This window comes from Aulostomus chinensis, chromosome 8 (genome assembly GCF_037954235.1).
Source record: "Aulostomus chinensis isolate RoL2024-O1b breed Wild chromosome 8, RoL_Achi_v1.0, whole genome shotgun sequence".
Lineage (NCBI taxonomy): Eukaryota > Metazoa > Chordata > Actinopteri > Syngnathiformes > Aulostomidae > Aulostomus > Aulostomus chinensis.
Window position 1 is genome coordinate 28215395 of NC_141327.1, and position 13947 is coordinate 28229341.

At 50.4% G+C, this 13947-nt stretch overlaps 1 protein-coding gene across 3 annotated transcripts; it reads left to right on the top strand.

Annotated features, from left to right (window-relative positions):
* The first annotated feature begins 745 nt into the window (after positions 1-745).
* Positions 746-13799, top strand: LOC147257954 (atlastin-2-like). Of its 3 annotated transcripts, none has more exons than XM_086212223.1 (14): positions 749-994; positions 2927-3192; positions 4540-4674; positions 5317-5421; positions 5534-5584; positions 6916-6972; positions 7455-7547; positions 7633-7771; positions 8953-9080; positions 9402-9458; positions 9659-9730; positions 9955-10386; positions 10498-10512; positions 10610-13799. In XM_086212223.1, the coding sequence occupies exons 1-14, from the start codon at positions 937-939 to the stop codon at positions 10718-10720; spliced, it is 1719 nt and encodes a 572-aa protein (XP_086068349.1). In that variant the 5' UTR covers positions 749-936; the 3' UTR covers positions 10721-13799. The 3 variants fall into 3 exon arrangements, with proteins under 3 accessions (XP_086068350.1, XP_086068349.1, XP_086068351.1); XM_086212225.1 differs by lacking the exon at positions 749-994 and adding an exon at positions 2662-2744; XM_086212224.1 differs by lacking the exon at positions 10498-10512 and having other exon boundaries at positions 746-994.
* The last annotated feature ends 148 nt before the right edge of the window (positions 13800-13947 follow it).

The following is a 13947-nucleotide window of genomic DNA, read 5'->3' on the forward strand; positions in this document are numbered from 1 at the left end:
CAGATACTCAACAGCCCCAAAGCCCAAAGAGGTTTCAATCTTTACCGAAACCCAACACTAACCGAACACTTACCAGTAACTCAGAAATTCTGTTCCAATAGGTCAGAACACACACACACACACACGCACACACGCACACACACACTTGCTGGGCTCCATCATACAGCAGCTGCGCCCTCTGGTGGAGATCAGAAGAACTGCACATGTTAACATCAACATCAATTGACAGGGGGTGAATTTTTTGTTGTCGTTGTTCATCAGTACTGAGTCTGAAAATCAATCAAGCTCATGTCGCTAATCCCTGACCGACTCTAGCGTGCGAAAACAACAACGCTAGCAAAAAATAAATAAAAACACAGCGACCCACAACAGCGTCGCTGTTGGTGTAAATATCACCGTTACATAAAATAACTAGATCATTGTTCAACTTTGTCATACTCATAGGATTTTGAACATTCTTAACCATCTTTGCTGCCTTGCAGTAACAGCTCCCCACCGGCGGGGGGGCTGGAGCGCCCCACCAGCGGGGACTGAACCACCCTCCGTCGGCTTGTCTAACGGTCCTGGCTGTGACATTGGATGCGCCTCCACCCTTGAAGTTTCATGATGATCAGAATGATTACATTAATCCACAATTTCATTTCGCCTTCTTCCTTATTCACTGTAACTGTGCTGCAATCAGCCACATCCGGGAACTCTCAGGCATGTCGACGTCATAGAGAAGACGTCACAGCAGGCGAGTGACCACATTTTACACAGACGACATTTAGAGGTAGCGGTTAAACAAAAACAATACCCGTCCCCTCAGCTGGCTTGCTGCGCACGCTGCTCTGTCATGACGTATCGGGGATTAGTATTTTTAGGACCCTGCGGACACCTCACGGCTGGGGGCTCTGTGACGTCACAGCAGTCCGCTGTGTTAGCAGGTCAGGAAAGATGGCGGCGGAGGAGAGCAGGTTGAAGCAGCGGAGTCATAAAAACATCTTCAGGGACGGTAAGGGAACGTTTGTTAAGATTTGAATGACGTCAGGCGGCAGCGGCGTTTTTCTGATTCTGCCGGGTGTTTCGGGACGTTTTGTCGCGGATTTTCGTCTGAAATGACGCCGCGTCCCGGAGTCGCATCTTCTGTCGCCTCGCATCCCGCTGCGAATCCGCGCGACCCGCTATGTCCCACCTCGAACCCTCTGGACCGGTATGAAGTCCGGGGCTGGTGCAGTACCCACATCGGGTTGTAAACTCAGAGACCCGGGCTGGTGCGTAACCGACGCCGGGTCGCTACGTCCTGATGCGCGTTGATGGTTCCGGTTCTGCTGAGCGTTCCAGGTTCGTGAGGGTCCTCGCAAGTGACTCGCGTTAACTTGGGGTTCAAAGCTAAGCAGGCTAACGTTAGCCCGCCTAGCCGCTGAACGACTATGAGCGATAAACATCCCAAGATTTGGCCGAGCGGATCCACGTGAAGCGAAGTGACGAAGCGAATGTAGGAATAAAAACGGGACGCGCAAATTCACGCCTCAGTTTCTGAATGAAACCGTCCGGCCGAATGTTGCCATTTCTGGTTGGAGCTGCCGAGTCAGAAATGAGCGGACTTGCTACATGGCCTGCTGCTGATTGTCATTAGAAAGGTTGTTACGAGCTAAATGTGCCAGAATGTCATTCAGGATTAAATCCGAATGTGCCCCGGGTTACATGACGTCTCCCACAGACAGGAGGAAACGTCTTCGTGTGCTGCAGGACGAAGACGGAAGTCATGATGTAAACATGAACATTCCCTCTTCTATGGTGAATAATCCCACCATCACGCTGTCAGTCAGAATAATCTCAATCAGGTTCAATAGCGGTGGAGCTCAGGTGTGCGGCGCCCCCTGCCGGCACGTAGAGGAACCTACTCCTGCACGTAGAGTAGAAGGCGTCCTCAGCCGTTAAAGACATCAAAATGTGTTACGCCTGAGCCAGGCGCGTCAGAGGAGACGCACGGACCTGTGACTGAAGCCAGGACGTTGTTGGCCGCCGATTCTGAGGTCCACAATATCAGCAACAAGGTTGTGGTAGTTTTACCTGGACAGCGTGTCAGACTGTTGGAAAAACTACGATTGCAACAACATGTCAGCCAGTAGGTGGTCAGGTGGTCACCACACACAGGTGTGACGTTCCAGTCAGAGAGGCGGGGCTGCGGCCATCGCTCAGGTGGTCATTACGCTCAAGTAGGGGTGTGGCCTTCTGCTTGGAGAGGCGGGGTTCCAGATGTACCAGAGGGATATGTTGAAAGGCCAGGTCACTGTAATCTCGGTTTAGTGTTGCCATAGCAACATGTTCGCTTTTTTGGGAGGGGTAAATTTCTCCAAGATAAAGTTGGCGTTGAATAGGCGACAGCTGTCCGACTCTCCACCACCTGTGTTGTCAGTATGAGGAAAAGCCACCTGACCACGCTGATGGCGTCAGTGGGATATTTGTACTTCCTGTTGGCGTGCTTGTTCCCAGGCGTCTGTACGTTTTAAAGTTTCTGTTGAGCGAGTTGCTCCCCAGATGATGAAGACGTTAAGTGCCGTGAAGCCAGCAGCTCAGCTGGCTGACCGCCACCGTCACGGATGAACGGGTCACTGAGCCTGAGACCACACGTCCTCCTCCCATGAGTCACATGACCTGATCTTGAATGAAGACGCTGTGCGTGTGCCCTGACGACGCCTCGAGCTGATGAAGCACATGACAGCATCTGAATGAACCCTCTCTTAGGCTCAAAGTCACAGGTTTGACTCCTTAAATGCTCGGTCGCTGTTGGGAACGTCGAACGTGAAGGCACACACGTTTCCCACTGGTCCTTTCGAGCACGGCTCTGTCGGGGGCGGTGACAAAGCATGTTGGCGCCGTTTTCCTCAAGAAAACCAAATGAGCACGCAGGTGATTAATGGTTCCTTCCGTCTCACGTCAGGTTGTCACTCATCCCGGATGACTCTGGAGGACCAGGAAGACCTGCTGGAGGAGGAGGTGAAGGGTCTGGGTGTGGCCAGGCCGGTGCAAATCGTGGTGGCGGATGAGGAGGAGCACTCGTTCTCGCTGCAGGAGGAGGCGCTGGAGCGGCTGCTGTTGCAGGACGATGTGCAGGACCTCCACGTGGTGGTGGTGTCCGTCGCTGGAGCTTTCCGCAAGGGCAAGTCCTTCCTGCTGGACTTCATGCTACGTTACATGTACAGCCAGGTATGCTAATGCTCTGCGACAGAAAGACTTGGTTTCACCCCGGGTGTATTACTGGCCAGGTCTGGCTTGCCCCCCCCCCCCCCTCCACGCCAAGCATTGTTAATTTTTAATTTTTTAAGAGGTTTCTAGGCTGCAGTCACAGCGGGATGGTCAGAGGCGGGGGGGGGGAGGCGTACGTCTGGACCAGCGACATCCAGCTGAGCCACGGCTCAACTAAACCCAGCCGGCTGGCTCTCATTTATTCATACAGGCTTCATGTGATCGGTTTGTATTTCTTGTTGATTTTTGAGTTATTTTATGCTCACTATTAACTCGTTACTTAAAGGGACAGTGCGCGTTAATGGAAAGTTCAGCTTTGCATCCACGTAAGCGAGCTGAACCTGGAGTCCCCAGCAGGTCGGGAAGCACGTAACAAAGCGACAGACAAAATAGGAACGACAACAACATCAAATACAAAAGACACCGTGTCAGCACTTTATTAGTAATTATATTTTAGGAATTCCAAGATGGTACAGTTTTGTAAGACTTCTCCAGTTGATGTTGAACCCCCCCCCCCCCCCCCCCCCCCAAATGGTACTTTGGGCCTCAGAGCTTCTCTGATGGAGCTCGCTATGCTAACACTCTGCCACGTGTATTCCAGTCCCTAATGACCTTCACACACGCTCACAGGTGCTCAGCTCTTATTTGGCGTTTGACAAATGGCGTGAGCTTGCCGCGCTGCAGCCGCGGTGTCGCTCTGATCCAGTAGTTTTACTTCATCCATCGCAGCACTTTTGGAGATGCTGCTGCTACTGTTCTGTGCCTCCGTTACATTTGGCGTCTTTGACATCAGAAAGAACTGCTCTCATGGTATGAAAATCTGGAATCGAATTGATTTGAGGTTTTCAGCTCATGAGATCATCTCATGAGTCACTGGTTCGATTCCCCGGCTCCCCAGAAAGGCGCGGATGAGACGCCGCTCTGCACAGAAGTGCTGAGGTCACCAGCCTGGTTTGAAGGAACATGGTGTTGAAACAGCAACATCAGGGTAACGCCTGAAGCTTCTTTTAGCTCCAAACGTTCTGTGACCTTTGACCCCACCAAGGAACACTTCTGAAGGTTTAGTTTCACTGTAAGGGGATTTTCCTCTGTCACAATGGTGGCTCAGTGGCCGGGCCTCCTGAGGCCATCAGGTGACGCCTCCCTCACCGCCCTGGAAGAACGACTGCGACTGTGTTCAGTGTTCAAAGGTCATTTTGATGGTTTTCATGTTTTAGCAGATTAACTGCTAATCCTGAGTGGTGGTGTGCTAACCCCCGTGAATACCAAGTTTCTCCTGCACAAACTTCCTCCTCTGTGTTTGTTCAGTCGAGCGATCTGTGGATCGGCGGTGAGGAAGAGCCTCTGACTGGCTTCACGTGGCGGGGTGGCTGTGAGAGGGAGACCACGGGCATCCTGGCCTGGAGCGAGGTGTTCGTGGTGGAGAAACCAGACGGCTGCAAGGTCAGTCCACTAGTCGGAGGTGAGGCTGCACTGCGGCGGCGGCCTGAGACAACAACGGTTAAGCTGTTGACCGCATCAGGTCACATGATCAGCATGTTGAGTCTGTCGAAATAAAAAAATGACCCAAAAACCCCCCCAGAGAAAACATCTAAAATCAGAATAATTTCACCTGCGACTGAGAAAACGCAACCACCAATGTGATCCAATGTCAAGGGGCGTCAGCTGATAAACATCAGTCATCTCACCCTTGAAGATCTGTGTGTCACATGACCGTCTCACGAATAAGCTGAGGATTAAAAGTTACCTTCATACGATTCAACGAAACGAGTCACCGATGTGACAGCCTCATGACGATTCAGCTGCAACAAGAACGAGGGAAGAGCTCAGGAACTGGCAGCCAAATCTTGTAAAAATGGAACTTTAGTTGATCCAGATTTTATATTTCAACCACAGGTTTCTTCTGTCGATGTTTTTGTTATCGCAGTTTTCTCGAGCACTTAAATAAAAGTACTCATTCGCCAGCGCCAGTGACTCTTCTCTCAGGTGACCTTTGATTGACAGACAGAGTGGGGGTGCTCATGGGAAATCAGAACGTTCGCTGGTGTGTTGAGCACGTGCGACCTGGTTCTTCCGTTTCTGCAGGTTGCAGTTCTACTCATCGACACACAGGGGGCGTTTGACAGCCAGTCAACCATCAAAGACTGCGCCACGCTGTTCGCCCTGAGCACCATGACCAGCTCAGTCCAGGTCAGCTTTCATCTGTACAGGGCGCCATCGCTGCTCGTGATGGAACCTGTTGCGGTCGGGATGATTTATTGTATGTGATGACGAACAGGTTCAGTTGGTTTCTGCGTTCCAGGTGTACAACTTGTCCCAGAATGTCCAGGAAGACGACCTCCAACACCTGCAGGTCAGTGTCGGCCAGCTGGGCGGGTTCAGTTTGGACTCCCGTCGTCAGTTCTGAACCAGTCTAACAGCGTTTGTTGTGGTTATTCACGCTGGCGTGTAATTCCCATGCTGTCGTGTTCAACTTCCTGTCTGATCAGAATTTCATTCCGAAAACTAGCATTTTTTTTTGAAGTTGTTAACTCGTTCTCTCGGCAACAGACCTGACAAATCATGAATTTGTTCTTTCAAATTGCAATCACGATGTTGTGGTTGCAGCATCGTCCTGACAGAACTGATGATGTCGCCATACAAGACGGCGTTTCAGAGACAAGACAGCAAGGTGTCTTTTTTTTAGTCTCCCTGTTGGGAAAGAGAGGGATTTGATTGGACATAACACCTGATCGTTTGAGTTAACTTGGGCGAGCACCGAGTGGTGTCTGAGCTCATTCTTGCCTCGGGCTGTTCTCTGTCCTGCCTCGCTTCATTGAGCATTTAGGATTGAGGCTGGCGAGAGTGTGTCACGCTGCATTTACACCACCACAATGCCTCCGTAGCTTGTATGCTATGGCGGCTGAATTGGAGGAACCGTAAATGAGCTTTGAACTGCCCCCATGCTAAGCTGACATCAGCAGCTGACTCATCAGGAGCTGCTACATGTACACACACGCTCCTTCATTCCGTTTAGGTGGTGAACCGGTCACCCTACCATCAGCTCACTGGAGGGAGAGAACCAGGAGTCCAGAGGTTTTGCCTGAAATGGCATTTGAGCCGATGTGTTGACGGAGCCGCTGGAGAGACCATATCAGGTGGTGCGATGATGGTGGGATTAACTGGCAGCAGGAGGAAGCGCACTCGGCCTCTCCATCTTTGGAGCGGCCTGCTCATCAGAGGTCAGAGGAGGCTCTACGTCTCAGCGGGGAGACGTTGACTCTCACGGGTCAAGTTCTGCAGCTCTGCTCGGAAACATCAGGCGCCTGTAGATGAGAGCGACAGATGGTGCCCTGGTGGTCAGAGGAGGAGCTTCCTCGCCGCTTGTCAGAAATCCAGGAGGTGATTGAAGGAGTGGAGATGCAGCTCAACATCCCCACCCATAAAACCCCGCTCCCATTTCAGGGGGCTGTTTTCACTGGTGGCAAAGTGTCTGGCTCGTTACTGGAGCAACAGGAACAATGGCGACTTGGTTTTGAGTCAGCAGCTTCTGTCAGAATGAATACATGTAGTGCTTCACTCCTGTTATGTGGTCAGTTTCCCCTTTGAGGGCAGGAAATTGAGATGTGTTGTAGCTCTCTGTCACAGCCATCGGAATCACGATGTCTCTCTGGCTGACTGACCGAAGTCGTGGTTTCTCTGCAGCTCTTCACCGAGTACGGACGACTGGCCATGGAGGAAGTCTACGAGAAACCCTTTCAGGTATCCGCTCGCCACCGGCGTTTCTTTGACCCGTGTACACATATCTCATGACCAGTGATTCCTCACAGTTACCAGAGGTCGTTGACCTGCACGCAGGGTCGCCATGGTAATGCATCATCGCCAACCAGTTATAGTTCCATCTAGTTTGACACATTGTTGATGTCAAGCTGTTGTGTTGATCATTCATGGTGAAATCACATCCGTGTAGTCAGTTGGATATTTTTACTGTCGTAGAATGAAACATCTAACATACTGCTGTAGACATAATGTACAAATGAGTGATGTCATCAACCGTCTGTCGGTCGTCATAACGACAGGTCACATCTTGATAATGCCACCGTGTTAGAAAACTGAAGCATCACGCCTGACGATGAAGAATGGCACCCAGAGCTCCCAGGAAGATGTGGTGTTTGAAAGAAGGTCAATGATTTTGTGTGTGTGTGTGTGTGTGTGTGTGTGTGTGTGTGTGTGTGTGTGTTCAGACTCTGATGTTCCTGATCAGAGACTGGAGTTATCCCTACGAGCATCCGTACGGGCTGGAGGGAGGGCGGAGCTTCCTGGAGAAGCGGCTGCAGGTGAGGAGGCTCAACGTATCGCAGCATCATGATTTTGTAATTAATTTAAAATGAAAGAACAAAAACCCCAAATATGTTCCTTCAGGTGAAGCAGAACCAACATGAGGAACTGCAGAACGTCAGGAAACACATCCACTCGTGCTTCTCCAACATCAGCTGCTTCCTGCTGCCACACCCCGGCCTCAAGGTTGCCACCAATCCGCACTTCGACGGCCGGCTAAGAGGTGAGACCCCTCACTCAGAGACGGGTGCGACTTTGCTGCGCGCGTGAGAAAAAAGCCTGCAGACGAGTGGGAATGAGGAGGACCGGTTCAATCAAACAGGAATAAAAATATTCCCAAGATGAAGTCAAAACTTCAAAGCGCAGGAAAAGACACCAGTGTGGTTTTCTATACGCAGCGTCGACTTGGGGGGGTCAAAGGTCAGCTTGTCCTTGGTAAAAGTGTCACTGAGACGTGGTCAGGAACATGGTGAGACGTAATAACAGCATACCAGCGCCTTGAATGACATCATCACCAGTGTATTGAGCGTCAGGTGTCGATAACTAAGAGTTAAAAAACTCCCATCAGCCAGCAGCTTTGATGTTGGCGGTTGCTCTTTAACCTTTGTACTAAAATGTGAGCGCCGATAAGATAAAAAGCGGACGAAAAGTGAATTAAAAAGTACAGGCGAACGGCTTCACACCCTCTGAGTGTGTGTAAGTCATATTTGATAAAGTGCTAATAGTATCGTAATCATGACCTGTAGGCAAATGGGAGTGGCTACAAGAATGTTGTCATGACGACTAGGGTGAGCTCCACTAGCCTGGAATCATTTTAGCATTTTTGGGGCTTTATGTTTTTTTGGCACAGGAACATTTTTCAGGGCTTTGCAAATACAGGGAACCCTGTAGAGATGGAGTGACACCAGAAAATATCTGCCGGCTGCCACCCCCACCCCCCCCCCACCCCCACCCCACCCCACCCCTCACCCCTCACTGCCACCAGGGGTTCCTTCAGGTCCGGGGCTTTCCCATCCACATACACCCAGGAAAAGTCTCACCCTCGTCCCTGTTAACCTCCACGCTTCCCTGATTGAAAACAGTCGCTCCAAACTACCGCCGTGGACATGAAATTGATGATCAAAAGGTTTTGTTGGTGATCCCCGGCCCGGGACGTCTGTGTAGAGATCCCAAATGACAAAGTAGCGAGCCGAGAACTGGTGAACGCAGGTCAGTTTTACGAGATGTCATTGAAGGTGTCAGCGGCTCTGCCAGGGCAGCGTGGAGGAAGCGGCTCGATCAGTTCTGTCGTTATTTGCAGCTCAGGAAATCAAACCTGATGTGATGCGAAGCTCACGGTTGCTGATTGGTCGTCCTGGTGTCAGTTGCACGCTAACCACGAGCGCCGCTGCTGGTGTGCCTCAGATATCGATGAAGAGTTTCAGAAGGAGCTGGTGAACCTCATTCCGATTCTGCTCTCACCTGAGAACCTGGTGGAGAAGGAGATTGGAGGAGTGAAGATCACCTGCAGAGAGCTGCTGCACTACTTCAAGGTCAGTAGTTTTGTTTTGTCAGGAGTCTCAGAAGCCTCCTCCCCCCAGGTTGGTAGCCAGGAACATGAAGGTCAACAAACCAGCTTAAAATGTCAACAGCCGAGGTCGCCTGCAGTCAGCTCGCCTGCGCTCCCGTTAAACATGGCCGCACAGAGCGAGACCGCTGGCGTCCAGCAGTGTCTGTTCATGAGTAACTGTGTTCTCCTGCAAACACGTCAGTGAGAACTTTTGAATATGAAGGTCAGGTGGACTGGTGGTGTTGGATGAAGGCGTGTCATGTTGAGGTCAGGTGGATGTTGATTGGTGTGTGTTGTGTTTCAGTCCTACATGAAGATCTACCAGGGGGAGGAGCTTCCTCATCCCAAGTCGATGCTGCAGGTCGGTGAAGCGTTGGATTGCTGGTTGTTGGTGTTGAATGTTGTGATGTAGTTGGTTCAGAGAAACTGAACGGTCAGCAAGGAGCTGGCGGATGGTGGCTGCTGGAGAACCAGATGTTTCCACTGGCCTGTTGGACTTTGATGAGAGAACATAGTTCTGTAGGGTAACTGGGTCAATGGATTTTGTCTTCTGTTGCCTAGGCAACCGCTGAAGCCAATAACCTTGCCGCTGTGGCTGGAGCCAAAGACGTGTACAACCGAAGCATGGAGCAGGTAACCTCGTCGCTCTTGGCCGCGTTGGTTTTCACGCGTCCTGACCATCGTCGTGGTGCTGAGTGTTGATCAAATTCATTTGAAAAGACATCATGGCGCTGTTACCATGACGCCATTACACACAATGACTCAAACTCCTGTGTCCAGTCACATGAAAGCAAGAGGTCAAAGTTGGTCAAACCAACATGGCTGCCCTCTAACACGTCCCTCTGCCCTGTTCTCAGATCTGCGGAGGAGACAAACCCTACATTTCCCCGGCCGAGCTGGAGCGCCGTCATGCAGAGTTCCGACAGGTATCGGTGCGACACTTCCGCTCCGTAAAGAAGATGGGGGGCGAGGAGTTCTGCCGCCGCTACCAGGAGCAGCTGGAGGCGGAGCTTGATGAGGCCTACGCCAACTTCAGCAAGCACAACGACGGCAAGAACATCTTCTACGCTGCACGGACACCCGCCATGTTGTTCGCCCTCATGTTCGTCATGTACGTGGTGTCGTTGGTTACTGGCTTCGTGGGAATCAACTCTGTGGCTGCTCTGTGTAACTTGGTGATGGGCGTGGCTCTGATGGCACTCTGCATTTGGGCTTACGCCAAATACTCTGGAGAGTTCCGTGAATTGGGGGGAATCATCGACCAGGTGGCCGAGACCCTCTGGGAACAGGTGAGTGGACCTCTTCTGTCAGTCCCACTGTCTTCTCATCTTCTGTCCCGTCATTCTCTTCAGCTTCACTTTCTCTAATACTTCCTCTTTATTTTGTCTCAACGCTCCTAGAGGACGCCACGGAAGGTGAGCACAGACGGCTTTGAATCGCCGTGACATCACACCTGCGACATTAGAATGAGAACCTGACGGGAGTGTTTGTCTGTCTGTCTCCATCCTGCAGGTTTTGTCCAAACTCTTCGAGGTGGCTCGGAGTCGCATCCCGCTGGGACGCCTCATGGCGTTGCCGCGCCCTCAACTTGCCTCCAACAACAATGTCAAGAAGAAAAATTAGCGGCCGTCGTCCCTCATCAAGTTTGTCTTCACGCCTTCACTTTCTGCTCGCTTGTGAAACAGCGGCTTGAGATGACACAAGCAGTTTTTGTTTTCTAGAGGAAGGTCGGGCGCCATGCTGGCGGTAGCGTCAAGGAGACTGTAAACCAGGACAACGCAGTGTGCTGTATTTTGTTTTGTCAGTGGGCGGGATTAAGGTATTTATTGGGGGTTGGGACCATTATTCTACCACTAAGTGTCGGATGACATTGACGATTCCCGTTTATGTGAATGTATGAATGAAGCGCATGATCCTCCACACGCCTCCACCTCCTCCTCGTCAGGTGTGTTTGAGTCGCCGTGCGGCGGCGGCGGCGGCGGCGGCGGCAGCACAACGAGTCACAACCAAAGTTTACAGCTTTACTCTCAACGGGCAGGAAACACAGTGAGTGGAAGGTTTTTTTTTTTACTTCAGTTCTTCTTAATGACCAAGAATCAGGACTCACGGATGTCTGAACCATTGAAATGGCGTCCGTGATGACGTGAACAAATCCATCAGGAGATGAACGACGCGATACTCCCGCTGAGGTTCTCTCCCACATTCCTGAAGCGCTCTGCTTCTTCTACAGAGGACCTGTTTGACTGACCAGACAGTCGCCGACAGGAAGTAGCTCAGTGACAAATGTACAGACGCAGCGAACAGGAAGTAGTTTGTAAATATAAATATAAACGCACCTAAAAAGAAGTAGCTCGAAAGTAATTCGGAAAATAAATGAAAATGATCATCCCTGTGCGTTCGGATGATGGCGGACGGTTGTGGTTCATTCAGAAAGAACAACGAGAGGTTAAAGTTGAATCACTGGCTGGCAGCCAGACTGACCTTCAGTAGAGGCCCGGTCTCACTGCCTCCCGCCGGTGATCAGAAAGATTTCGGTGTCTTGTCAGTCCTGATGTGGCTAGCTTAGCTCAGCCTAGCTTAATTACACCATCTAGAAACAGGAGTCAGTCAGCGGATGCACCAGAGTTGCTTTGAACCTGAAGGAACACCAGAATGTTTTGGGATCTGCTGTGTTGAAACGCAGCCACGGTGGAGGTTGCGCAACGGCGACCTCCGCAGTTTAAGAAACAGACAGTAAATGTGAAACCAGCGGCGCCTGAATGAGTTCAGAGGTCACCAACTTCGGATGCGCTTGAGTTTTCAGGACCAACCAGAACATGAACGGTTGTCTTGAGTCTTCACGAACTTCTACAGTAAAGTGGTAGCAGACCGACAAACGTCACGGCGTTCCTTTAAGGGACGCTTCATGTAGGTTACAGTGTAAATTAAGCGTCCATGCTCTGTTGCTCTATAGTCCCACCCTCACCAGGCTCGGCTGTCGCTCCCTGTTGCGGTGTGTGAGGATGCGTGATGCAGACATCCCAGCTGCAAACTGAGAAAATCCCACCAGGCTGTAACCGGTTTTCCCACAATGCAACGCTCTAGCATGAACCTGAACATGGCCGCTCTTGCTCCTGGCAAGGTGAGCAAATCAAACTACCCTTAAAGGTAATTTTCTGTCTTCATCTTTGAAACCCAAATCATGTTCATTTTAGATGTCAAAAAACACTCCTCATATTTTAGTTCTTTTATCGTAATTATAGTTGCACAAAAAGTAATCAGTCGCATTTGATGGTCGTTTTATTTTCAGGAGTCACTTCTTCAGTGTGTAGAGCAAATTCAGGAACGGCGTCCCAACAAGTCAGTTACGCAATTAACTACATTCATGTTCCAGTACAGTGGCACCAGCAGAGGGCGCCAGATGTGCGCGCGTAATGATTCAGGTAGACGCTGAGGGAAGTGTTAGCATCAGCTGGACGAGAGGAGCTGGTCCCCCTTCAAGGTCCATCCTTCCAGTAGGGGGCGGCGGGTCCGATGAAGCAGGACTAGAAGGTCAGTGAGGTCACCACGGTTGCTGTGGCAGCTGTGGACTGGCGACTTATATTTATCATATTTTAGAGGTATAAGGGATCCTCCTCTTGCGTCTAATAAACTGCTTCCTGATTGGTCATTCTGTGGAGACTCCGCCCCTTTTGTGTGCACCTGCTCACATCCGTGTGTGGAGACGCCGGTTCGTTTTAACCTCCGCCATGATGCTGATCACTGGCGGTTATTTGGCTCTGACAACGACGCCAACTGGAAGTTAACCGGACAAGTTGGAGTGGCTTCTTAGGACACGCCCCTTTACCCAACAACAACAACAACAACTAATTTTGTCGAGTTAAAAAAAAATAAAAATTTACCAACAATCAGTCTAAAATCAAATGCAGGTGCATGTGGAGGTGGAACCACTCATCGTCACCAGAATGACCACAACTCGGAGCCTCTAAAATACTGTAGGTCATTGACGTGTACGTAGGCGTCTATGACGTAAAACTAGAAATGTAATTGATGATAAAGGTGGGCGCCATCTTGACTTGTAGAAAGCTCAGCCTCTGCTTTTCAAATCATCAGCCACGACCCCCTCGAGGAGAAGCAGATGAGTGATTACAAGATGTTGAACTGTTTCCGCTGAGCGTGGCGCAGTCGGGGCGTCTGGGCAGGAGCGAAGGACCGTCTTTCGCGCTGTAGATAATGTTTATGGGTTTCGAGCCTCACTGTCCCTCCTACCTGCTTTTCAAGCTCCAGAAAACACTACAAGTCCCATCTCCACTCCCATGAACACGTTAAGATGGAGTCAAGTTTATTTTTGAAGGTTCATTCCAAACACGGCGTCTGTCCAGCAAGGTCGGAGGTCGTCGTCCTCATTCCATTCTCCATCACCAGTGTGTCCGTGTGGATGAAACTATACATATATAAATAGAACTTTTCTAGACTTTTTGTAGCTGAACGCCACTCAGCTCTTGTTGTCATGAATATGTCCGATAAACCCCCTTTTGATATATATTTGTAACTGAACTGACGTGAGCACTGCGATTGCACCCCCTGCTGGCAAAGAATGTTTTTAATCTGGATTTTTTTTGTTTTTTTTTGGTCTTTTGTTGAATTTATAGTTATTTTCGTTAATTTATTTTGAATACAATAATAAACCAAACTCCTCCCACACGCCTGAGCTTCCTGTGTTTATGGTCAGAGTGGATGTTCATGAACCTGCGGGGGGCGCTGTTCACCTGCTCTGCGGACAGAAGCCTCAACAGCTGGAAATAAATGACAAATTCATCAGTCATTAAAAATCCCGATTGCATGGATGCTTCCAATTCCTTGATGGCTGT

What these genes read in the sequence shown, in the direction of transcription:
- LOC147257954 (XM_086212223.1), top strand. Translation starts at nt 937, where the DNA reads ATGGCGGCGGAGGAGAGCAGGTTGAAGCAGCGGAGTCATAAAAACATC. An exon ending in CCATGACCAGCTCAGTCCAG is followed by an intron (nt 5,422 to 5,533) that starts GTCAGCTTTCAT and finishes TCTGCGTTCCAG; the next exon opens with GTGTACAACTTGTCCCAGAA. An exon ending in AGCTGCTGCACTACTTCAAG is followed by an intron (nt 9,081 to 9,401) that starts GTCAGTAGTTTT and finishes GTTGTGTTTCAG; the next exon opens with TCCTACATGAAGATCTACCA.